The sequence below is a fragment of the Tamandua tetradactyla genome, chromosome 2, assembly GCF_023851605.1.
Source record: "Tamandua tetradactyla isolate mTamTet1 chromosome 2, mTamTet1.pri, whole genome shotgun sequence".
NCBI classification, from domain to species: domain Eukaryota; kingdom Metazoa; phylum Chordata; class Mammalia; order Pilosa; family Myrmecophagidae; genus Tamandua; species Tamandua tetradactyla.
In genome coordinates this window covers 191,869,109-191,895,453 of record NC_135328.1, presented here as the reverse complement: position 1 = coordinate 191,895,453, position 26,345 = coordinate 191,869,109, and the positions used below count along the sequence as shown (strand labels likewise).

The 26,345-nt window shown below is 43.6% G+C and overlaps 1 protein-coding gene across 1 annotated transcript in view; it reads right to left on the bottom strand.

The window, feature by feature from the left end:
• The window catches only part of CSMD2 (CUB and Sushi multiple domains 2), a 609,437-nt gene that overhangs the window by 288,978 nt on the left and 294,114 nt on the right, over positions 1-26,345 (bottom strand). The window contains exons 10-12 of the mRNA XM_077150390.1: positions 23,529-23,650; positions 8,217-8,320; positions 4,476-4,588 (exon numbers count right to left, since the gene is read on the bottom strand). Of these exons, the coding sequence (XP_077006505.1) occupies positions 4,476-4,588; positions 8,217-8,320; positions 23,529-23,650 (339 nt within the window). The remainder of the gene's footprint in view (positions 1-4,475; positions 4,589-8,216; positions 8,321-23,528; positions 23,651-26,345) is intronic.

Sequence of the window (26,345 nt, the reverse complement as noted above, 5' to 3'; positions counted from 1 at the left end):
TGCTAATTGCCTGTTCCTTAAATATTTCTTGTTCTACTAAGAAGCAAAGCAATCGCAACTATGAATGCATTTCCCACAGCTGGCGGCCCCATGGAGGGGGGCTGAGTTTCTAGGCTCAGAGTGCTCAGCTGTTGACAAAGCCTGAACCCCCACCCCAAACCTGGGGTTCTGACAAGCAGAAGAACTGGAAGAATTTCTGGGAAATAAATCCCCCAATTTGCCTGCTCAGGAGCTCATGTTTTAAACTGGGGGCCACTTGCCCTGCCTTAAGGAAACTTCTCTCTACTTGAATTGGAGCAGAAGGGGTATTGATTCTTAAGGGTCAGGTAGTCTGGGCAAGAGTGGAAGCAATGGACTTGGGCGGTCTTTGCCCTCAAATGCCTCACACCACCCTGTGGAGCATCAGTCTGTGCACCCAGCATTCAGGTACCCTCCCATCTCTGAGCCAAGCTATCTTATGTAGGATTTCCCAGAAGCTGGGATAAAAGGAGGATGAAGGTGATGGGAAGGTAATTCTGAAGCACTGGGTGATGGATGCAAGTTGGGAGAAGAGCTGCAGGACTAGGGAAGCAGAGGAAAAAGCAAGCTGTTAACTGAGCACTTATTACATGTCAGGCCCTATGTTGGATGCTTCCCTACACTGAGTCCTCCTAAGACGCAAAATATTCATCAGCTGCCTTTCACAGACAGGAAAACTGAGGCTCAGAGATGAGGAGGGACTGGTTAAAGGTCATATAGGGAGTTGATGGCAGAATCTGATTATAAGTTGGGTTTGCATGACCCATAAACTTTTAGGGACTCTTAGCACCTAAGGCCTGGGAAGTGGTAAAATGAGCCAAAGTGGATTGGGAGGGTGCCAAGAAAGGGGGCCTGGTTGTGCATGTATAATAGTCACTATAGTTTGATTCTGGGAGCTTTCTGGAAGCACATATTGTGAGCCAGACACTGGGCTAGGTACTGTAGGGCTGAAGAGATTGAGAAAATGCTATCTCTGCCTTGAATGGATTCATAAGAATTTAACTTGGTTTGAAATTATTGTCATGGAGCATTTTTTATGTCATGCAAATGACTTTGCACTTTATCCTAGGACACTGAGAAATTGGCATTAAAGATTCTTTTTTTTTTTTTTTTTTAAGTCAGAGAGAACTGTGGCCAGATTTGGATTTTGGGAAGATCAATCTGCTTCTTGTGGCTGGGGTTTAGGGTATGGGGAAAGGTCTGGAGTTGGAGATGCTGGCTGGGAGGATCAAGTAGTTGTTAAAGTGAGAGGTGATGAGGGTCTGAGACAGGGTGAGGGGGAAATGGTAGAATCTGGGGAAGGAGTTAGAGCTGGGGAGATGGCAAAGGTGGATGAGGAGAGGAAGTCTAGTGGCGGATTTGGGAGGAGAGGAACTTCAGCAGCCTCTAGGATCCATGCAACGTTTTATACTCATCACCCCATGTGATCTCATTCCATTTTCGTAACAACGCAGTGAGCTTGGCATTACTGTCTCCATCATAGGAGTGGGACAACTGAGGCTCAGAGAGACCCTGTGAGCTGCCCAAGGTCACACAGCTAGTAATGGACCAAGCTGAGATTCACCAGGTGAGGTCCAATTCCAGAGTCTGTTCTACTTTCACAGAACCTGCCTCCTCTCTGCAGGTTAGCACTGTCTTCAAACACCTGGACTCTTCTGCCTAATTTGTCACAGGTCCCACGAGAAGTCCTGCCAACACCTAGTCTGTGAGCAGCAGTCTCACAACATATTTGCTCACTATTGTAATCCTGGTACCTAGCACGGTGTTGGCCAGATAAGAGGAGCTTAATCAATATGGAATGAGTAGGGTGAACAAATGAAGAAAGGAATAAAAACTCCTTTTAATAAGGAACCAGGCTTATTTGACTGAGAGAAAACATTGACTTTCACAAAGATTTTATGCAGAATTGAAATTCTTGTAACTTTGGGAGGCTATTGCTATAGTGGGAAAATCATGGGCGTGGGAGTCAGAGAGGCACAGGTTTGAATCCCAGCTCCACTACCTCCTCGTTGAGTCTCAAATTCCTTGTTTATTAAACAGATGCTATTGCATAAATGAGATAAAGCAGTGGTTTTTTTTTTGAACTAATATTTAGTTATAAACCCTCTCTTAAAAGAGCGTTTACAGGAGCAAAAGAGAAGAAAGGAGAACTTCTCCGATTGAAAAAGAGGTGGGGTCAGTGCACTCCCTGCTAGGCATTCCCTGTCCCTCCTGAGTGGCTCTTGGGGGCTTTGCATGGTACTGTTTGAAAACCCTGAGATAATTCACATAGAGCTTCTGGCACATAGTGAGCTCTCGATGAACACTATGGCTTGCTTTTTTCCCAAAGAAATCACACCAAACAAATGTCATGTTTCCTCCATGATGGCCCTTCAAATATTTGGACGCAGATCTCAAATGTCCCCAGCTTTTCTCCCTTGCAAACATCCAAGGGGTCATCAACCTTTCCCGCAGGACTTAGCTTAAGTCCTCTCCTTACCTATCTCAAGCTGAGGTCCTCACATCTAAGTTCAATTCTCTGATTTCTGATGACGGCAGTATAAAGCACAACTAATTTCCTGGCATAAATTCTGGTAGCTAATAAGTCTTTGAACCTCAAAACAGGACTTCATATTTTAGTCTCATTTCATCTTATCCTGTTAATTTAGCCAACAGCTCTCCCCACCAAGACTTTTCTGCATACTGTATTTGCCCTTTAGTGCACTGTCATCCTTTTCAAGCCCTTGCTATTTATATCTTATCCAAGCCATTGATAAAATATGGACAGATTGAGGGCATGTGGGTGACACAGACTGTTCCTCCCCACTTCCAGAAACATTCATTGCTGAACATCCAAGGGAATTCAGAAACTGGGGAAACTTTAGAACCTTTGAGTGCAAAATCCATCCCTGACCAAATTCACTCATCCCCTTTTTCAAGTAGTGAGTGCATAGCTTGGACCTGAATCAAGATCTGATTTCTCATCTAGTGCTCTTTCCATCGCCCTGCTCAGCTGCTTGTGTCTGTGTAACTTTATGTCCCAGGAGAGTCTATTCATTTAATTACTCATTTACTCACTCTTTTGTTACTCCCTAACTGCTTTGCAATTTGCAACATTTCCTTCTTCTGCATTCTTCATCCAACTTAGTCTTCACAGGAGCCCTTCTCCCTAGATTGTATTATTATATTTCATTTCAAGAAAAAGAAGCAGAGCCCTGGAGAGGGTCTATGGCCTGCCACTGAGCTAGAAAGTGACAGAGCCAGGATTTGAACTCAGCACCCCTCACCCCAGAAATGTGCTCTGTTTGCTGTCCTATCTCACTGAGACCCAGAGTTCCTCTTCTTGGAACAGCATGTCCATCTTTCACCCCCAGAGGGCATCTGGATGGTCATATTGACTTAGGAAGTATGGCTAACCTCCTGGGCACTCAGTTGGGGAACAGAACCAAAACCCACCATATTACCTAGGTGTGGGAAGCAGGTGTGGGAGGCCACCTCCAGCTGGATGAGGGGCCTTTGAAGTTGCTCAGTCTGGGATTTAGTTCTCTAAATAATTTCTTATAGAATGATCAGGTCTCTGAATGGGGGTAGAAAACAGCTGGTCTTTTCTCCCTCTTCCCCAGTCTCTTACTTTTCTAGTAGCCAGCTTATCATCGTAAAGACATAAGGCTCACTTTCCTGATCCCCCTGGAAGAACGACTGTTCCCTCCTCTGTGCTCCCACTGGCTCTGTTTGCAGCAACTATTTTACTTTAATGCCATATTAGTTTACTCCTCTTACCACGACAGTGCAAGCCCCTTGAGGAGAGGGTGTAGATCTTAAGCCTCTGTTCCCTCCTACTGGTGCCTGACTGGGGCTTAACAAATACTTGTGGAATGGCTTCTCCACCCTTTTTCATGGGATCAACACTAGCACGTGTTGGCCAGAAGAAAATTTGGAAGCACACAGGTAGGAGAGGTGAGGGTGGCGGTTTCTCTTTGGTCCTAGAGTTTGTGGTTCCCGTAATGTCCGTTCTTGGTAAAAGAATGCACTCGCCTGCATTTTCCTTGGGCCAGCAACAATAGGGTGCTTGTATCTGGCCCTACAGACACTCTCTCATCCATCATTATGACACTCACATAGATTAGGCTGGGAAGCTATGATTCCCAGTCTAAAGATTTTAAAAAATAAATGAGACCCAAAAAGTTGAAGGGCTTCTAAAGGTCTGCACAAGTAAGGTATGAATTGGGGATGGAAGTGCATGTGCCTGGTGCTGAGTACTCAGCATTTTAAGTGATTTATCTCATATAATACCGAAAACTCAGGAGACCCACTGAACAAGGAAGCCCGGGCCTCCGAGAAGCTGAATGGCTTGCCTAGGGAGTGGAAGCGAGGGCAGGGCAGAACCAGGATTCAAACACAAGGCTTTCTGACTCCACATCCAGACCCCAACTCTTTGCCTCCCGGGTCAGAGCTCATGTCTCCTAAAACGCAGTTACCTTCATAAGAAGCCTTGAATCCCAGGGAACTGCCACTGCCGTCAGTCTGGAAGAGAAGCCACATTTGATGGTTGGTGCTGACAATCAGATCTGGGACTGATGTACCTGTCAGACTGTCAGGACAGAGAGATTTAGAAGGGTGAACCCCACTGTGGTGCCCAAATACAATGACTGCCCAACCGACTACATCTAGGAGAATGTCCACGAGCCAGGACTGCTCCGGGCAGACTCTGGGTCTCTCAGTGCTTCTGACATCTGACCAAGCAGCACGTGCTCCATGTGTTGGGAAAACTCAGAACCTCCCGGCTTGGCCATGGGCGGAACTTGACTTTCATCTCAGATTCCCATGCCCAGTCCCTCGCCCGGACTGCTGGGCTCAGGAGGGAGAGCTATATCCTCACTTGCTGGCCACAGGGATAGCTTGAGCCAGATGCAACCAAGAGGGCCTCTTGCAGCCTTTGATCTGTATCAAAGAAAGGACTTGCCTAATGAGTGGGAACTAGTACAGGGCAGAACCAGGATTCAAACCTGGAGCTTTCTGACCACATTCATGTCTCCAATCAGAACCTCAGCCATTTTTTTTATGTTATGTTTTTTTTTTTTTTTTGCCTATATATTGATAATCCACTCTATCATACAGAAATAAAATTTTAAGGTGCTTATATTCTTAGACATGATTTTTTTATCTTCAATTTTATTACCCAGGTTCTTTCCAAAGAAATATATTCTACTTCCATATTGAAAATTAATGAGGAAATAAGATTTGGCATGTAGAATCGCTCTACAGGAAAGCTTCTAATGTTGTATTAAAATTATTCCGTGAAGTGATATACATCAGTTAGATTATGACCCTTCACGGTTATATTTAGTTTTTCTTCTTAATAGTTTCTACTTAGCATTTTTTAATAAAAATTTTCAAATACACAGAAAAGTTGAAAGCTTTAAACAGCGACCACCCATATACCCACTAATAAGAGGCTACACTTAATATTTCACCATATCTGTTTTATCGCATATTCATCCTTCAATTCATCTTTCACGGAATGATCTTTTAGAATAAAAGCCAGATTATGGCACTGAACTGCTGCAAAGGCTTCCTACTGCATTTAGCATAAAAGTCCAAGGTTTTACAATAGCCTTACAGGGCTATAAATTACCTGGTCTTGTCAATTCTTTGACCTCCTCTCTTACTATTCAACCATTCCTTTTTTTTTTTTTTTCGCATGGGCAGGCACTGAGAATTGAACCCAGGTCTCCAGCATGGCAGATGAGAGCTCTGCCACTGTGCCACCATTGCCTGCCCCCAACCATTCCTTTTAATGAGCGTATCCTCCACTCCAGTGTGAGAGGGTAGGCTTAAAGTGTAGCCATCACCCCAAGGACACACATTTTCTGAAGAAGCGATTTTAAGCATGGGGAGGACTGATTAAACTCACATTTAGCAAGTGCCCACCTAAGTCAGACACTGCACCAACCAACTTCCAATCCATTATCTCATCCCCCAGCAGCCCATGAGGTAGGGGTTTTCATCCCCTCTGTATAGATGAGAAGAGAGAGGTGCAAAAGGGGCCGTGACTTTCCCCATGTCAGCTTTCTGGAGAATGGCAGAGATAGGAGTCTGCCAGGCAGACCAGGAGTTTCCAGAAGAAAAATCCTATTCAAGAGTTCCGGCCCCTTCCCAGCCTGGCTCCCTCCTTCTGCTGAGAACAAGTAATTCACCAGTATGAGAAGAGGCAGAAACGGATTAATGGGTCCTCATTTCTGCTTCACCCTGGACTCTCAAAGCCTGAGGGGCTGTTGAGTTGAGTTAGCACACCATGAGAGTCCCCTTCTATTGGGTGGAGTTGGGAGAAACCACATGAAGCCAGCTTGGCCCTTGTGACATCCCTGGGATGGGGGCTCTGAGCTCTGAGTCAAATGTTCTAGAGTAAGGATTGAGGCAAAGTCAATGTTGGCTCCAGTCTTGGGGGTGGTGGTGAGCAACGAAGAAGGCCAAGGCCTCTGTTTTTCTTCTGTTTGACCAAATTTTGACAACCAAGGAACCCAACCATTTTATATGTGTTTCCCTGAAGGTACCAGATCAACAGTGGCCTAAGGAGATTTGGGGGCTGTGGGGAGAGCTCCAGAACCCCATGGCTAGAGGGAGCTCACTCAAACTGGACTGGTCCAGAGACTTGGATGCAAGTCCTGTCTCCATCATTGATTTGTTATTGGACCTTGTGCAAGTGGTTAAGCCTCCCTGAGCTTTTTATACTCAGTGTTAAATGAGGGTTGTATGAACCCTAGATCTTTCATAGGCTCTGATGTTCTAAGATTCTCTCTATGACAGAGCACAGTGGGTCCTGGGAGGAGATAGAGTTGGGATCCAAGCCTCTTGGACACACTGAGCTGACTCACCATACGGGTCAGCAAGCCAGGGAAGAAGGCAGAAGGTGAGTGAGGGGGATGCACAAAGTTGGGGGATAGGGAAGTACAGAGAGTAAGGGAAGGGCCACAGAGCAGAGGGGATAACCTTCTGGCCCACATTCATTCTTTTGTTGGGAGAAATCCCAGGTCCTACCCATGTCTGCCAACTTAGTGGGTAACAAACTTAGTGGGTAACATAGGTTGAGTTGTTTAACTGTGCCCGTAGAATTTTCTCTAGGTAGCTGTGTGGAAGGAATGGAAAGCACCCAAAGTAGAATCGCATCTGGACAAACACACTGTTAACAAATGGTCATTCAGCATTCAGCATTAAAACCAGAGGGTGTCATATTGGATTTAGCCTGGTTGAGAGGGAATGTGGTGTGAGAGCAGGCCTTGGTTGAAATCAAAAGATATGAACTCAATTGCTGGTTCTACGTCCAACCATCTTTGCAATCTTCTGGAAGATGCTCAGTGGCTCTCAATTGACCCACCTGTTAAATGGGAATAACACCTTCCTCACAGACTGTCACGGGGATTAACTGAGATAACTGATCTGAAAGTTCCCATCAAGGCACATGTAGGTGCCCAATGTATGTGAATTTCTCTTTTGTTCAGGCAGACCTATCTGCCTTCTACACAGTCAGACCTATCTGCCTTTCTGATGCTTGGCTACTGAATGGAAGCATTTTCCTGCCTTCATGTCAGGCTGATGGTAGTGGGCAAAGAAAGAGTAGCCAAAGGGCTTTGAAGAGCAAACCCCAAACATAGTGGGATCTCAGGCCAGCCTGATGGTGTTCGGCCATCCCTTGACTAGACCACGTCATGGTAGTCTGTCTTGCCTGGGCTCAAAAAATGGGGTCACAACATCTATATGGTCCCTATTCTCTGAAACCGTCCAATTTCCAGATAGTTTTGAGCACTCAGGGAGGTCAGCCAAACATTTCTGCTGTCTCTTCCTGAAGTCAGACTGCCACGGACTTACGTGGCCCTGAATAAAACTGTCGGGTGGCAGACATCGAGTCAGCACAAAAGCCCAAAGCAAAGTGGAAAGCTCCAGACTCACACTACAAAGTCTCTCTTTTCCTGCTCCCTGAAGGACTGTTCCTTGTGTACAATTTTCATGTGAATTCCCAGTGAGAGCTTGGCCAGCCTCTCTATTTCTTGGGTTAGAGAGAGGTGGAGGGATGGCTTCTGAAATCTAGGGCACCGTAGGACCTGTCCTCACTGCAAGGTGGTCTGGGGGGCCAGGAAGGACTCGCTAAGCCCATCCTCCCCACCCCCGGTCCAGGGACACGTGCTGCCCACCCTCTTGACCATGCACCCTGCTCCACTTACATGTAGAGAACAGTTTTCTGGTCCCCGTCCTGCCCACCGTCCCCGACGGTCAGGGTATCATAGCCTCTCTCCAAGTCAAACTCCTCAAAGGCAAGCTTGATCACCTAGGGGGGAGCACAGAGTTAGGAAGCAGGCAGTGGCTGTGAGGAGAGCCTTCCCTTAACTGAGTTTAAAAAGAAAAAGACTTCCAAAGCCAGAGATTGGAAAGCATTTTCCTTGTTATGTCCTAATGCTCAAGAGTCACTGCTGACACCATCCAACGGTTTCCCCAATCCAGATTGACCATTTCTTTGTCAACTTTGTGAGAATGAATGATGTCTTCCCAAGTCTCTGGGAGTCCCTGATTTTTCCAGAGATGTTCATGGCACAGCTAGCCAGTTCTGGGAGCTGTCATGGCAACACCAGGCAGATGTGGCTGGCTTTGAGATGATCACACACTTTCTTCAAGCTTTCATGCTTAGAAATCCCCATGGGCTTGGTTGCAATTTTTCAAGCCACATGTGGGATCCTAGCTATCTTGAAGAAATTTCTCTGAGACTCTCCTCAGACTGCTTTTCTCTCTCCTTTTTTTAATTTGTTGAATAAATGAATGTTCCAGGGAAGAGATCCCACCACAAGTCTCCCTCTTAGCTTGTTTCAGTCCTGCCATCCACAAATGTTTGTTAAATACTTGCCATATGCCAAAATACCAGGGAGTTTCAATACTGAGCAGGACACAGTCCTTGACAGCAGTGATGGGGAGGAGAGGGAATCCCAAAGGATATATCTGACCCCATTAGGTCAAAAGGGAAGCTTGGAGAGGGAAGGGGACATTCCAAGGAGCCAGAGACACAGGGTCTGAGCTGTGTCAGAATGGAACATTCCAGAAATGATGGTTTGTTTAGTGACTGAGGGTGGCAGGTTTGCAACACAGACCGACTACAACTTCTAGCTGCCAAGTACTGTGTCTCGCCCTGGGGGACAACGTGGCTGGACAGTCAGTGCAAGGAGGGGACTAGAGACGAGCTAGAACGTGAGATATTTGCTGAAGCTAGATCCAGAGCATCTCATAACACCACCTCCTCTCCCTGCCTTAAGGAGTTGGGGTTTATCCCCAGAGACGAGCCATCGAAGAGTTTAAAAAGTGGGATGAGGGGGTCACATAGGTGTTAGAGAAAGACATCAGTCTGGCTGCCTGTGTGGGAACCAACGTGAGGAGGGCTTGAGGCTTTTGTAGGAGTAGAGGTGAGCAATGGAGGGGTAGCAATGGGGGTGGAGAAGAGGGTCAGATTCTCATGGTTTGGGGGCTGTGACTAGACGGTATGGGTAGTGAGGGAGAGGCAGGGTCTGGGGTGACTCGCAGGTTTCTGGCAGGGCACTTGGGCAGGTGGATGGTGGTGCCACTCATGAAGACAGGACACACTGCAGGCACAGGCTCTACTGTCTCATCTGGGTTCATTTTTGCCCATTTATGTTTGGTTTTAATCCCATGAGGCTCTTCACTCCCCCAAAGGGAAGGCTGAAGTTGCTTCTTTCTTTTACAGTCTAAGGAACATAGCGTGTCTGTGGATATTTTTTCCTAGTTGTGATTGATGCCTTCTGCAGTTTTCCTCTGTTCAAACCAAATCATGCACCCATGTCCATCAGGCATCTCAGAAGCACACGGGCACTGCCCTCCCTTATGGGTTTGGTCCTCACTGATGCAGGAGTCCTCTGCCCCAGGCAGGTTGCCCAGAGAGGAGCATCTTTGCATAAGAACCTCTGTGAGCACTTGAGAAGGCAGAGGAGGTGGCGATGTCATGGGGGAAAGGAAGCCTAGGCTGAGTTTGGAAGATGAACTGGCATTCAGCAAATGGAGAAGGAAGGGAAAGTAATCTAGGGAGGGGGAAGAGCAAGTGAACAGACAGATGCATGGAATGCCATGACTTGTCTAGAGACTTCTAATTAATGTGGAGCTGCTTAATGGAGAGGGGAGTTGAGGGCGGTGAAATGAGGGAAGTAAGAGGAGCCAGCAGCTGTCTGCCATGCCAAGGATCTTGGGCTTTGTCTTGAAGACAAGGAGGAGCTCTAGAAGAGTTTTAAGTAAATGTGTAGCCTGAGATTTTTGTTTTAGGAATAACAGCCTTGAGGGTGGCTTGAAACCTAAATCAATCAGTAGCTGTAGCAATAGCCTACGTGAGGGGGTAATGGGCCTGTAGAAAGGCAGACGTTGGGGTGGATGAGAAATGAATGGATGGAATGGAACTGGGATTGGGGATTCTTTGTTCCTCCTCATTTTCCCATCCAGAAGGTGTGTTCCCTGTTTCCAAATGGCATCATCATGGCGTCACTCTGTCCCTTCCCTCACCTTTCACAGTCCTGACCTACAGAATGATATCACCTTTGCCCAACACCCAGGAGGGGTTCTTCCCACCTGCACCCTGCTGACCTCCCCACCCCCCCTCCATGCCTCCCACCCCTCAACCACCGAGCCAGTGTGGCTGCCTGAGGTCTTGGCATCCCCGCAGGTGGAGACATTCCTGACTCTGATTTGCACAGGCTCCTCCCTCCCCTTGCTCCCCAAGTCACTTTCTCCTCATCCTTGAGTTCCCTCTCTCCTGATGCCCTTGACAAGGTGGGTGCCCCTGCTAAGTCCCTCCCTCTCCCCTCTGTGTTGGAACTTACCTGCATAACTGGGGCTGATCTGTGTACCTGTCCCTGCTCTAGGCCATGAGCTCTTGGTGCACAGGGGTCAGGCCTTACTACCTCTGTACTGCCAGGGCCTGTCATGTGCCAGCACATGCCAAGGGCTCAGAAAAGTGCTAAATGGGAGAACGCTTCCCAAACCCCATCTCCCAAAGGATGGCTTTTCTGATATCCAGCCTGGGCTGGTTGTTACAATCTCGATCCCTCACATCCTTATCAGCTAGGGCAGGAATGGGCAGATTTTTTTTCTATAAAGGGCCAGATAGTAAATACTTCTGACTTCATGGGCCACACCGTCTCTGTGGCAACTAATGAACTCCGCTGCTGTAGTGCAAAAGCAGCCACAAGAGATATGTAATGAATGGGTGTGGTTGTATTCCAATAAAACTTTATTTATAAAACAAGCAATGGGCTGGATTTGGTCCATGGGCTGTAGTTTGCTGACCCCTGGTTAGAAGATCCTCTGAGATACAGTGACAGTCTTTGATAATCTCTTGTGAAATTTCTTCACAAGAGCTAACACCTTTATCATGCCAGGCTCTGTTCTAAGCACTTCATCCAAGCCCTCATGTGAAACTCAGAACAAGAGTAGAGACTATTATTATTTCCATTTCAAAAATGAGAAAGCCAAGGCACAGAGAGGTTAAGCAACATGCCTAAAATCACACAGCTAAGTGCTAGAGCTGGAACTCACACCAGACAGTCTGACTCCAAAGGCCTGTCTGATAACCACTAGGCTCTACTGCCTTTCAACATCTCAGGAAGCCTCAGATCCATGAGGAAGGGATGACAACTTCCCTAAGCACTTTTTATGGGTCCCAGCGGGTACTCAGCAAACAGTTGTTGTGCATAAAATAGTGCCAGGCTGGTAGTGCCTTCTGCACAAGGAGGGGGCCTTACTCTACAAAGAGTAAAGGTCCTGCTGCATGTTCTTACCAGCATCCATCCCTTCCACCAGCCCAGGGGGGAGGATGCCAGCCCACTGAGCCACCTCCAAAAATGGTAACACAGGACTGTGAGGCATGTAATAGGGGAACATTGCTTTGAAGACCAGAACCCAGAGCTGCAAAATGTTTTGCATCACAGCTTAGAGCAACCATTGATGTAAACCACACTGTTAGTGTCTGACCCTAATGTAGGAGCTGATCACACTAAGTAGACCGTTCGCCAGACATAACATTGCAGTTTCAGGACAGGCCCCCAGGGCACAATGTACTGATCCTCTCTATTTCCCCCAACGCTGTTTTGGCCCTTGTTTAAAGACAGGAACTTATAATGACTCATTAACGAACATCAGATCAATCAAGCACACAAAGCGCCTTTCTGAGGCAAGAGAGATGGCAGCACATGAAATAGGCATGATCAAAGACACACATTTGTATACAGCTCAGACACTCAATTTAAACCCATTAAATAAATGAATAAATGAACCCATCAGCTAGGACATAATTACTGAGCACCTGCCATGTGCCAAGCACTGAGCTAGCTGCTTCCCATAAGTTATCTTACTTGCCTAACAATTTAGAGCAGGATCTAAATACCAAATATCTGATGTACTTGGTGAGAGCTGAAGGGTCCCAAAGAAAGGAGAGATTAAAGGAGCTCACACAGAGGAGAGATGCTCATGCTGGGCCTTGCAGGATGGAGAAGGGTGTGAGGTCTGTCCAGGAAATGCTGTGAGCAATGAATAGGGGAATGCAGTGCAGGGAGGGTGGCCAAACTCTAAGTGCCTTACCATACCCTAGAACAGAGGCTGGCAAACTATGGCCCTTGTGCCAAATCTGGCCTGTGGCCTGTTTTATTCATCACATAGTTATATATTCATCACCATGATCATTTCTTAGAACATTTGCATCAATTCAGAAAAAGAAATAAAAAGAAAAAACTCACACATACCATACCCTTTACCCCTCCTTCTTATTGACTGCTGGTATTTCCATCTACCCAATATATTTTAGCCTTTATTTCCCCTATTTTTTTCTATACCCCTTACCATTCCCTTTCATTGATTGCTAGCATCTCAATCTACTAAACTTATTTTGACATTTGTTCCTCCTATTATTTATTTATTTTTAATCCATATGTTTTACTCATCTGTCGATAAGGTAGATAAAAGGAGCATCAGACACCAAGGTTTTCACAATCACATAGTCACATTGCAAAAGCTATATCATTAAACAATCATCTTCAAGAAACATGGCTATTGGAACACAGCTCTACATTTTCAGGTACTTCCCTCTAGCCTCTCTAATATACCTCAACTAAAAAGATGATATCTATATAATGTGAAAGAATAACCTCCAGGATAACCTTCGACTCTGTTCGAAATCTCTCAGCCATTGGCACTTGATTTTGCCTCATTTCTCTCTTCCCCTTTTTGGTCTAGAAGATTTTCTCAATCCCTTGATGCTGAGTCCCAGTTCATTCTAGGATTTCTATCCCATATTGCCAGGAAGGTTTATACCCCTGGGATTCATGTCCCATGTAGAGAGGGGGAGGGCAGTGAGTTTGCTCATTATGTTGGCTGAGAGAGAGAGGTGTGGCTTGTTTTTGCACAGATGTTTTGAGTTAAGAATAATTGTTCCGACATTTTTAAAGGTTTGAAAAAATATGAAGAATTTGGCAGGAAGACCTAAAATGGCCTCAATGTCTAAAATATTTAAAGTTGAGCTCTTTACATAAAATGTTTACTGACTCCTGCCCTAGAGCAATGGCATTTCAAGGCACCCCAGGATTCCAAAAAGTTATTTCAAGGGCCACCACTGCAGGTGGAAAAGGAGCCAGAATGGACAGAGCTGTACTTCAACCACTGCAGTTTCATTTTGTTCAAGTTCATATTGGGGGTCCTGTGACAGACATGGGTAGTGTTTACTCAGTGTCCCTTCCTCTATTTACAAACCTTCCCAACAGAGCCCCTGACTTTGGACTGTGGCACTGTACCTAGTTAACCTCAAAGCCAAGGATGCCTATGTGAAAGAATTCGAGATGATGAAGGATGGGCTGAGGAGTCCTTGGGTTTCTATTCCTGCCTATCCCTTCTTTTCCCTGGAGTACAGATGTGAGGCCAAAAGTGAAGCAGCTTCTTGTGATCATGAGTATGACAGCGAAGAGTGAGAAAAGAGAAAAAGGGAAGGTGTGGGTGGGGATCAAACCAACCTTGAACTTTGTACATCTGCACCTTTTAGATGTGGGGAAAATAAGTCTCATTTTGTTTAAGCTTCATGGAGGAGTTTTTTGCAATTCACAGTAAACTGCAACCTGACTGTTGCTGACTGTGCTAACGTCAGGCTTCCTTTACCAAAGAAGAGCCTACCAACTACTGACCATCGGGATAAAGTTCAGCAACTTGGCATGGAAACCATGGCCTAGGTGGCCAGACCTTGCCCTATCTCAGTTAGACAGAGACCTCTCTGCAGTGCCTTGCTCCAGTCCTTCCTCTGTATTCCTCCTTGGAGCCCTTCTCTGAGCTCCAGAGGGCTGACCTTGGCTCACTCAGTCTTGGTGTCCTAATCTTGCTGCCAGTTTGAGTATTATCTCTGTGAAAGGAAGGAAATTTACTTTTCCTGGGGATGGCTTGATAGTGATGTCTGCCCAGATCTTGCTGAAGGTCCAGGGCAAGGCTGGAGAATCAGCTCTTAGAGTGGGGAGGATGGGAGGCCAGTGGGAGCCATAGACTTGAACCCTCAGGAGTTCAAGGACAGAAACCATCAGCACCTTTGAGGAAGGCTTTTGAGGAAGTTGGGAAAGAATGCCCAGGGGCAAAGATGAAGACCCTTCAGAAGTTCTCAAACTTGGTCTTACTTCAGGCTTAATTTCGGTAGGCTGAGAGCAGTTGAATCTTTGAATTCATTCATTCATTCATTTGCCTATTCATTCAACAATTATTAAGCACTTACCAAGTGCTAGGCTCTGCAGGGGTAACGGCAGCTAAGAGAAACACTGTCATTGCCCTCACCGAGCTTATAGTCTAGTGGAGGAGACACACGACTAAACAGAAAATATGAGACAGTGTGATAAGTGCTGAATTCAGAGAAGCATGGGGATGAGGGAAAGTATGAGGGGCACAAAATCCTGCCTGCAGGAGAGGGGAGGGCTTGTCTTCAGGAACAGGGAAGGGTGTATTGGGGTCATCAAAGCTACAGCCTATTGTAGGGGAAGAGGATTGCCAAGAAATGATGTGAAATGGAGATAACTTTAAAGAAGAGAAGATTCAGGATTGGGATGTGGAGAATTCAGGTTCAATAGGGTTCACTGGAGCCTCCAAAAGCTGAGGAGGGGGCCCTGGGACACACTGGGGAGAACTCTCTGATCTCCAGCATTGTTGTGTAAGGCCTAACAACAGAGAAGGTGGGAGAAAATGCTTGCTGAATGAATAAATGAGTGAGCACATGGACCAATAAATGTGCTTCTGATGTTTACACTAGTTGGTGAACACTTGCTGGGAGAATTATTTCTTAATTCTTCAAGTCTACAAAGACAAGAGTGACACTGATAATCTCCAGTAAGTGAACAATCAAAACACTGCTTCTTTGGCTTTGAAGTTTTGAAATGAGCTTTCCTTGTCTTCTTCCTTCCAGGTCCCCTCCCTTTTCCTCTCATTCTAGTATGTGCACTGGTCTTAAAGAGCCAGGTATGTCCATGAACAAGGAACTCAGTGTGGCAGGAGTGGCATGAGGGGGAGAGGTGTGGGTAGACCCTGTATGCCTCGCTGACGAGTTTGTTCTTTATTATACAAGCTGGGCTACTTAGAGCCATCAAGGATGCATGCTATTTAAAAATATAGGTTCTTGGGACTCACCCCAGATCCACCAAATCAGGTCTTTGGGGAAAGCACATGGGAATCTGTTTTTAGAGTCTCCTTAAGCATTTTCAATGATTAACCATGGTTGGGGGATACTATTTTGGGAGGACTGCTACAGGGATTGAGATGGCCCAAATGTCCAAGATGGGGTGAACATTTCCAAGGACTTCCCAATCCAAGTGGGTGTGAAGAGGTTGCAGTCAGAGTAGGCTCTGAGCCTACTTTTCCCTTTGCCCCTAGTCTTTCAAGCTTCCAGAAGGATGGATTGGGGTGTTTTCTTCCCGGTTTATTGTGGAGAGACAATTCTTGAATCTGCTTTCCCAATGAGACTGTGAGTGCTTTGCCTTCTTGCAATGTAGAGCTGCAGAGCCTATGGTGCTCAGATAATGCCGGTATCTTGATAAAAGTTCTTGGCCATTCTCACACCAGAGCCTTTCTATTCACAACTCCTACTCATGCCAGCATCTTTCTTCACCTCCCCCTTGCAAAGGTAACCCTTGTACTCTTAGTTCCATTTTCCCCCCACTCACTTCAGGACCTCCCTTCACTCACCATCTTCTCCTTTACTTCCTCTGCCCTCAGTCTACAAGCATTCAAGTTTCCAATATCCTGAATAAACAAACACACACCCTGAAGTAGCCCCCAAATTTCTCTCTACTCTACCTCCCTCACATGCTACTGCCTTATCTCCTTCTTTCACTTTCTCATAAAGCTTCAATCTGTATGCTTTACCTCATCTTCTAACCATTCACTTCTCACCCCACTCCTATCTGTGTCTGCTCCCAAAGCTCCAGTGAAAGGTCTTCTTCCATGGCAAAGCCAATGCTCTCTTTTCAGTCCTTACCCAATAAAACCTTTGTCAGCATTGCCATTGTTAAATCCGGCCACATGGAGCCTTGTGATTATGCATGATGGTTCTCATCCTACCTCTCAGACAGCTGCCCCTTTGTCTCTTACACTGGACTCTTCCTTTCATCTGCCCTTTAGGATGATGTTCCTAGATCCATTCTCAGTCTTCTTAATCTTTTCACTTTTTCCAAGAAATGTTGCTCATTCCCTAGGTTTCCACACCTGCCCATGTGCTGATGAGATAACATCCAAATCTCCCTCTTGAAAGCAAATTTACCCAGGGTTTCTAACCAATGTACCCAAATGCCACTGGATGTCCCACAGGCATTTAAAATGTACAATATGTACTTCTTGACCCCTGAAAAATTTGTCTCTCCTCTGGTGTTTCCTTTATAAGTTTCACATTTGTCTGAGCCAGAAAGCACTGAATTTTCATTCATTTACTCATTGAATAACCATTTATTGAGTGCTAACTATGTGCTAGGCACTGTTTTGGACACTGGGGATACAATGTGGAAGAAGACCCCCCCTTTCTGCCACATCCCAGCCAACCACCAAGTACCATTTAATTGCCCAAAGCTTCTGAAATCTCTCTCCTCCGTATTTCCAAAGCCATGGTTGCTGCCTCCATTTTTCCTACATTGGTAACTGCTTCAGCTTCCTAAGTGGTCTCACTCCCTCTAGTATCCTTCAACCCTCTTCACTGCTGCCAGAGTAATATTTCAAAAACTAGGCTGAACAGTTATTACTTAGGTTCAGAAGAAAGAGTGCCCCTCAGCCTTCCCGAGACTATAAGCCCAATGCTGTCAATCTCACCCCTGCCTGGCTATTGTGAGATCTTGCTCCATTGAGTGATACAGCATAGCTCTTGAAATGCACGGGTGATGGAGCCAGAAAGACTGGGCTTAAATCCTGCTTCTGCCACTTACTAGTTAAATGCTATGGCTAAGTTTCCTAACCTTTAACCTATCCATGATTCACTTTCTTCATCCATCAGACGGGTCTATCAAAATCTAATTCATTGTGCTGCTAAGAAAATGAGATAAAATTATTTACATAGAGGGCTTTCTCAGTGCTTGGCACAGAATAAGAAGATGGTAGGAGTTAGCGATTATTACTACCAACCGTCTAACAATTTTACCCTTAAAAAATCTTTAGCAGGGTAAAACCCAAACCTCTTTGTCAAGTGTACAGACCTCACCATGACCTGGACCCTCCTTACCTTTCCATCCTCATCTTGCACCAGGCATGCTGAATTACATTCAATTCCAAAAAGCTGCTCGTAGGGCCCTTATGCATGTGTCCAGATTTCTAAGTCTGTTCATCCTTCAAGACCCTTCTGCAATGTTGCCTCCTCTGCAAAAACTTCCCTGACCTTTCCGTTAGCAGCTCCTTCCTTGGTTTTCCCATAGCACTCTGGGCATACCTTCATGAGTTGTACTCTAGTTTTTTGTTTACATGCCTGATGTCTCTTGTTCGTGCATGTTACTGAAGGACAGAGACCATACCTCCAGTCAATGAATGAATGGCCATCTTTAAAAAAATATTGTGAAGTTATAAAGCTGGTGCATTTTGCTGAAAGAGATATCCCATTGTGACTGGGGAGGCAGCCCTTGGACATAGCTGTATCCCACTGGTGGGCCAGTATCATGAACAGGATTAGGAACAGAGCATTTGTTTTCTTTGCTGCTTTCAGTGTCTTTGAGTCTCCATACGCTCACCTGCCCTGCTACCCTGGATGCTCCCGGGCACCCTTCCCACCTGACCTCAGGATGGGCGGACTCTGAGCAGCCGTTCTAGGCTCTCTCAGCAGGACCTGAAGCTACCAAGAGCATATGGAGATGCTGGGAACACTCTTCTGCACAGCTTGACTATGAGGGTATGCCCTTAGGGGCTGGCTTCAGGAAGCAGGCTGGCATGACATCCCACAGGACAGTGGGGGAGTGGTCTCCACACACCAGACCAGGCTAGGCCTTCTGCAGAGAATCAAATCGCTTCTCAGAAAATTCTCAGGACTCACCTAGACGTCCCTCTATATTCCACTTTCAGGTTGCAGGAAAACAAATAAATCCAAGAAAGAGTTCTCTAGGCAGCAACTTAGCAGTCTCATGATTGTAAGTCCTTCTGGTCTAGCCTCCATCCTAAACCCATGCAGTTGAAGCATGCTTTCCCATTGACTAGGCTCATCATCAAATGATATGATAAAATGTGACCGTTTATTTGTAAAATCTTTTCTGAGGAAATCTGCTTCCAGTGCTTTTAGCACTATGACCCCAGGTGCTTTGACCAAACAATTTTAAAATGCTGGATAAAATTTTAAAAAGAAAAAGAGAAAAATAAATTTTACATGTTAGTAATGAATACTCAGTCCAAAACACAGTGAACCCAAAAGATGGAACCCTGAAATGACTCAGAGCACGATATTGGATTTTGTCTTGTGTACATTTTTTAAAACTGGGGAAGGAGAATTTCCTCCTTCTCTTCTGCTACTACGTCTCTCTGACTAAGAGGTAGGGTGGGGACCTGGAGGCAAAAAAAAAATTGCTTAATTCAGACCTTGATGCCAAGTGGACTGGGAACAGAAAATTTCCTCTGAAAATCCACGGTTATAAGTCAGTGCTCACAAGGGTTTGCAGCCCTCACCTTGCTAGGGCAGTTTGAAAATCTTCAGTGTGAGAGTGTAGTCTGAAGAGGGTTCCAACTGGTCATGCCTTTAGGCATCAGGCAGAAGCAAGTGCAAACCCTGTTTGGAAGAATCTACCTTCTACCCAAGTCTCAAAGAATTCCCACGGGCAAAGTTTATGACTACTTCTACAGGGTCAAAAAGCACGACACCAAGAACATATGATAGCTTTGGGAGCAAGAGATGAAAAACAACTGACAACAGAATCGAGCTTGCAAAGACTTCAGAGTGGTATTGGCAGGCACTGAATGTGAAATAAATGTTTCATATATTTAATGAATTAAGGGAGGACCTAAACATCATTAGGGCTAGAGACTCTAAAATATGACATTTGAAAATGAAACAACTTCATAAAATGAAGAATAATATTTAAAATAAAAACTTAAGTGAATGGATTTAACAGAGGTTAGACACATCTGAATAAAGAATTAGTGAACAGGATGAGAGATAGAAAATATGAGAGAGGTTAAGAATCACAGATGATAGGGTGAGCAGATTTATATCTTGTCAGACTTTCAAAAGGAGAAAAGAGAAAGAAGCAGAGGCAGCAGTTGAAAATATAGTGGAATGGCTAAAAGTTTTCTTGAACTGATGAAAAACAAAATTTATAGATTCAGGAAGCTTCATGAATCTCAAGCTGGATAAATACAAAAACAGCCACACCTAGACGTATGACAGTGAAACTACAGAACACTAAAGTGGAGGAAAATACCATAAAAGCAGCCAGAGCATGTCATACGAAATAATGGGAATAAACTGGCAGCAAAGGTGGAAGTCATAAGACATTGGAGTAATATCTCCAAGTGCAGAGAAAAAGAACTACTGACCAAGAATAGGATATCCAGTGAACACCAGTGTTCTTTCAAGAAAGGGGAAAATAAAGATGCTGGCCATCAACATAAAATAAATTCTAAAATGTGTGTTTTGGACAGAAAGAGAGTAATCAAAGAGAGAAGGACTGATATGCAAGAAGGAATGTGAACAAAGAAACAGTAAATATATAAGTTGAAATGGACATTAGCTTTATGAAACAATAATAACAGTGACTTGTGAGAAAAAGTAAGATGAAACGAAAATATAGATGCCCTATATATGAGCTGTGGGATGAGGTAATTAAAGTTATAATGTTCTAAGATCTCTGACTTTTCAGGAGTTGCTATTTATACACAGTTTACACACATGATATACATTATAATAGTATAATGTTACTATTTAACGTTAGAGTTTATTAAGTACACATATTAATATTTTTAGGGTATTTGAGGGTAATTTTAAAAGAATAAGCTTTAAACGATCTATGTGTATAATTTAAATGTTCTAAACTCTCCATTTAAAAGATAGATTGTCATATTAGAGTTGAAGAAAATCAAGCCATAAGCAAAACACATGTAGAACATGAGGAAGCAGAAAGGCTGGAAGCAAGAGAAAAGAAACAAATTTGTGAGAAAAAGACGAAAACAAGGCTGTTATAATAACCAGGGAAAAAAACTTTAAGGTCAAAAATATTACTAGAGAGAAAGGGATTCATTACATAGTGATCTTTAAAAAGTTTAATTTGCCAAGGAGATACATAATTCCCAACTTGCATGTTCTAAATAACACGGTCTCAAATTATACAAAGCAAAACTATAGAGAACGTCAAGGAATAATAGAAAAACCTACCATTATAGTGAAAGATTTTACTTTTCCTCTCTCTGTACTTGATTGGCCAAGAAGACAAAAAATCAATGAGGGTATAAAATATATAAACTTAATTGACAAATTTGATCTAATGGACCTATTAGAATACAAAAATTTCTAATACAGTTTTTTTTTTCAAGTACATGCAGAGAAATGACCATTTATGGTCTATAATGCATGTCTCAACAAATTCACACAATTAAAATAAGGCGATGGGGTGGTGCAACGGTGGCTCAGTGGCGGAATTCTCGCCTGCCATGCCAGAGACCCAGGTTCGATTCCCGGAGCCTGCCCATGCAAAAAAAATAAAAATAAAAATAAAAATAAAATAAAATAAGGCAATAGTTTCTGACCATAAGCTTTAGAATAAGTAGCAAAACATAGCACGATGAAGTCTTTGCATGTAAATTAAGAAATATTTCCAAACAACCTGTGATTGAAAGATGAAAGAATAAAGGAAATTAGAAAATATTCAGAACTAAACTATAACAGAAACGCTACATATAAAATATATGTAGGAAAGTAACCAAAGTAGTCCTTACAGGGAATTTATAGCCTTTGATGCTTAAGTAAGACTGAAAAATAATGAATTAAGCATCAATAAAGATCTAGAAAAATAACAAAATAGCAAAGCCAATTGTAACAGAAGAGAGGAAATAATAAAGACAAGAGCAGAAATTGATGAACTAGATTAAAAGGAGTATTAACAAAGCCAAATGTTGATTCCCTGAAAAGACTAATGTGCAACTGGCAACCTTGATAAAAACAGAAGACTCAAAATTAGAAATGAAAAACAGAACAGAAATACAGCAAGGGCAGGGATTAAAAATAAAATAAGAGTATGTACAACTTTATGACAAATGAGTTTGAAAATTTAGTGAAATGGACTAAAGAATAACAAATCAGCCTAAATAATCCTTTATTCATTAAATGTATTAAATCCATAGATTAAAATCTTCCAACAAAGAAAACACCAGACACTGATAGCTTTACTAAAAGTTCCACTAAACTTTCAAAGTATAAGTTATTCCAAACTCCAACTAATAACTTCAAAGGACAGAAAGCAAGGAAACATTCTCTGAATAATTTTATGATGCTAGTAACATCTTGACACAAAAATCTGGCAAGGTCAACGTGAAAAAATAATTACAGACCAATCTCACTAATAAAATAGATGCAAGTTACTAAAAGAAATATTAGCAAATCAAATATAGGTATGTATGCAAATGATAATACTAGATTATCAAGTTTATCCCAGCAATGCAAGGTTGGTTTAACTTTAGAAAAATCAATCAGTGGCGTTCACCACATGAAGAGAATAAAGGAGAAAAACCATATGATTATAGCAAAAGATACTTGATAAAACTCAGCATTTACTTGCAATAAAATGTCCTGGCAAACTGGGATTAAAAAACAACTACCTCAACCTAAAAAGGAGTATCTATAAACCTTTAAACAAACAAACAAATAAAAAAAACTCTTCAGCAAACAATATACTTAATGGTGAAACAATAAAAACATTGTAACATCAAACAACGACAGAGAACCTGCTGTCATTATGATGATTTAACATTATAGTAGAGGATCTAGCCAAAACACTGAGGCAAGTAAAAGAAAGAAGAAAAGATATAAGGAATGGAAAGGAAGAAACAAAACTCTCATTCTTTGAAGGTGAAGACAATGTAAAATAAAACCCAAGGAATTCACAGATAAATTGTGGAAGAGAGTTGCTATATACAAAAATCAAAGAATAAAAATCAATTGCATTTTTAAACACAAGCTAGAAGCAGGTAGGAAATGCTGTTTAAAAAATTAAGATTTAGAACAGTAACAACAAATATAAAATTTCTAGGAGTAAATATATTTAAAAGTGAACCTGTTATGGAAAGAAAGCATGCAGTTTTTGAAAGACATGAAAGAAGCCCCAAATAGTGAGATAATACATTCATGGATTGGAAAACACATTATCATAAAGGTATCAGTTCTTCTCCAATTGATCTAAAGTTTTGGTATAATTACAATATAAACGTTGACAGGTTATTCTTGGTTTTTTTTAACAAGCTAAAATTTATGAGAGAGCAAAAAACATTCGACAGAAGAAAAACCAAAAATGGGAAATAAACACATGAGGAGACGTATATAACAGAACAAAACTACATACAATGACACTTAGGCACAATTTTAAATGAAGTTGAAGAATATATACATCATGACATTTGTATGCAATTTAAATGCTGACATCTAAACAATGTACTTTTAGGAATATACACATTAGAGTTAATTTTGAAGAAAAGCAAAGAAATGATAATATAAAAATTGAGGTACGTGGTTACCTCTGAGGGTGCAGGGAACAGAATGAGATCAGTGAGGGACACGCATCAGAAAAAAGAAAGTTTGTTTTCTTAAGCTGGGAGACGGCTACACAGATGTTTGTTGTGTTGATGTTCTTTATATATTACTTATATTTTAGAAGTGAGCTTTTTATCTACTTGATATTTAATAAAAATTATTTTTAGGAATTGTCTACAGAGAATCTACTACAACCAAATTCTGGCTTTGAAGCCTCTTGTAGACCAAACGCCCCCAACCCAGACCTGCCCGTAGGGTCCCACCTCCCTCTCCCCACAAGCCTTACCTTGGCGGGGTTAAGTGCTGTGATGACCCACACACAGTGTGCATTGTTGTCATACTGAATGGGGAAATTGGGGGAGGTGATAATGCCTGAGGGGCCTCGAAGGTGGGCATCACACATCCGAGCTGCAGAGATGAAATGAAAGAGAGGCCTTTTAGTCTCAACTTGGTCCAGTTCCCCTCCTCACCTCCCACCTCCTCCCCAGAAAAGACTGAAGTCTGTACAGTCCCACCCCATGCATAGCTTTTTGCTTCCTGAGACCTTCCCCCCAGTTCTCAGCAGGCTCAAAGGGATGTCAGAATTCCTGGAGCACTGGGGAAGGGGCAGTCCCTACTGCCTTGTCCTGATGAGCTATAGGCAATGAGGAACTTCTTACAGGCTGGCTAAGCAACCCACCCACTGGATGGTTAATTTTCTGTGTCAACTTGGTTAGGTTATGGTGCCCACTTGTTTGGTCAAACACTGGCTTTGTTACTGTGGAGGTATTTCTTAGATAGATTCAGCATCTACCATTAGTTGACTTTAGATAAAGGAGATACCCTCCATAATGTGAGTGGGCCTCACCCAGTCAGTTGTAACTCTTGCAAGTGAGAACTGAGGGTTTTAAGAATCAGAAGGAATTCTGCCTTGGGATGACGCCTTCCACTACTCCTTGACTCCCCAACAGACTTGGATGAAAGAGTCCAACATCAGCCCTCCCCAATTTCCAGCCTCCAAACTGTCCTACAGTATTAGGACTTCCCAGCCCCCCACAACTGGATGAGTCAATTCATTATAATAAATCTGTATCTCTGGACATCCCGATTAATACAACCCTCCACCCTCCACCCATCCTGACCCCACCTTGACTAAGCAGCTCGATCCCACCACAGGGTGTAGGCTAGAACTATTCATGCTGACCTAAAACTGAGTGGGCAGGGAGCACTTGGGCACCTGCAGACCTGCTGAGCTGCATAACCCCTTGCTCTGCTCACTTGGCTGTGTTTCTCCCATTTGCATTCCCAGTCACCAGAAGAGCTAAGCCTGCCCTGCACTCAACTCAGCTCAGCTAGGACACTGACCTCTCTCCAGGTCCCACAAGCCCTCAGTTCCTCCTGCTGTGACTTCTCAGTCCTTCTGAAGTGGAACCCAGAATGTTCTTGTCAAGGACACCCATCAGGTTTCAGAACGTCTATGCCCATGGGCTCTGCCAAGGCCCCCCGGCTCAGCCCAGTGTTGGGCCCCTGGACTGATTCCAGGGCCATTAAGCACTTCCCAGGTCCCTCCCCACCCTCAGCGCATCCCTGATGCTGGCTTCTGACTGGAATCATAAAGATTCAAGGTGAATTAGAAGAAGTGCTCTACTCAAGTAGATATAAAGTGTTATCAATCACAGCTTAATCTAATTAAGCTCTTTAGAATAGCTTCTAAACTAATTAGATTAAGTAGTGATTGATAACAGTTAAGGTACTATATTGTACCTAGGTGTCTGCCTGCTTTAAAAACGTGTTCTTTAGTTCTAGCCACTTCATTCTTCACTGTTAGTGCTCAGCTATTTTAATAAAGAGTTCTATAGACTGTTCTGTTGCTGCCCACATGGCAATTTATCCTAATTGCAGGCAAAGTGCCTAACAGTAAAGAAAAAGTGAGCAAATTCTACAAGCCTAAGTATATAAAATGAAAGTGGTGTCAAAACTGGTTTCCTCTGACAGGGCAAAATATCCTCGGGCTCCTTTCCATGTGCAGATAGGGCCATGATAAACCTTTCCCAGGAAACCCTTTCTAGAATGGTCTGGGCGATAGTTTCCACAGCTCCTGGACATATTTAATCTCTTCTCATTTCATGCACTCCTTCCTGCACTCACTCATTCCAACATTTATTGAGTGCCTATTATGGGCCAGGCAGAGTATGGGAAGAGAAAAATGTCTATGACACATTTCCTTCTCCCCGAAGGGCTGCAGGCAAGTGAAGGAAATAGTGTGCAAACAGCTAGGAGAAAACACAGCAATGGTTGTCAGAGAGTTATTTTGTAAGGGGTGGTTGGGTCAGAACTACTCCCTCCTCTCACAGTTATCCTTGAAAAAGTTCCTTGACTCCCTCCAGTTCTGTGCCTGAAGGATGTACGTCTCCCTGTCCTGACCTCAAATACCGGTTGAATCAAGTCTGAACAAATCTCTAGGAGAACCGTCTCCTCCCTGGGCATCTGATCACTCCTTTACTCTAGGTTGAGAAACAGTTCATTCACAGATTGTCCTTGTGTCTGAGTCTGAAGAGAGTGCAGGCTTTGGGGTTTACCAGCTTAGCCCCTGGATTTAAGTTCTTTTGCTGGTTGGGGGTAAGTTATTAAAACCTCTCTGACACTGCTTCTTCATCTGTATGGTGAGGCTGGTGAAATGACTTCATGGAGCTATGGTGAGGATGGAATTATATCAGATGACGGATGTGCAACCTCAGGCCAGTGCCTGAGACATAGTCAGTATTCAAGCCAGAACTGTCAGAATCCCAAGACCACATTCCCTTGAGACTGACAACACTACAAAATGAATTAGAGTCAGATTACTCCAGGCACCATCCCATCCCACCTTTGCAAAGTGGACCTGTGGATTCAGAACCCTAACCCTGCAGGAAATCCTTACAAATCTCCACCAGGACCATCTTATATCTCTTCTGTAAAGTCAGGCTTTCCTTGCCAAAAGCCCTCAGATTCAGACTCAATTTATCCTGTACTTGTTTCTAAGAATTAAGTGATATTTGCAATCTGTTGAAACATGCTGAAGGTAGAGAGGAATAAGTCAAAAAGGCACTTGCCACTTTAAGGGCTTAGAAAAGTTTAATTATGA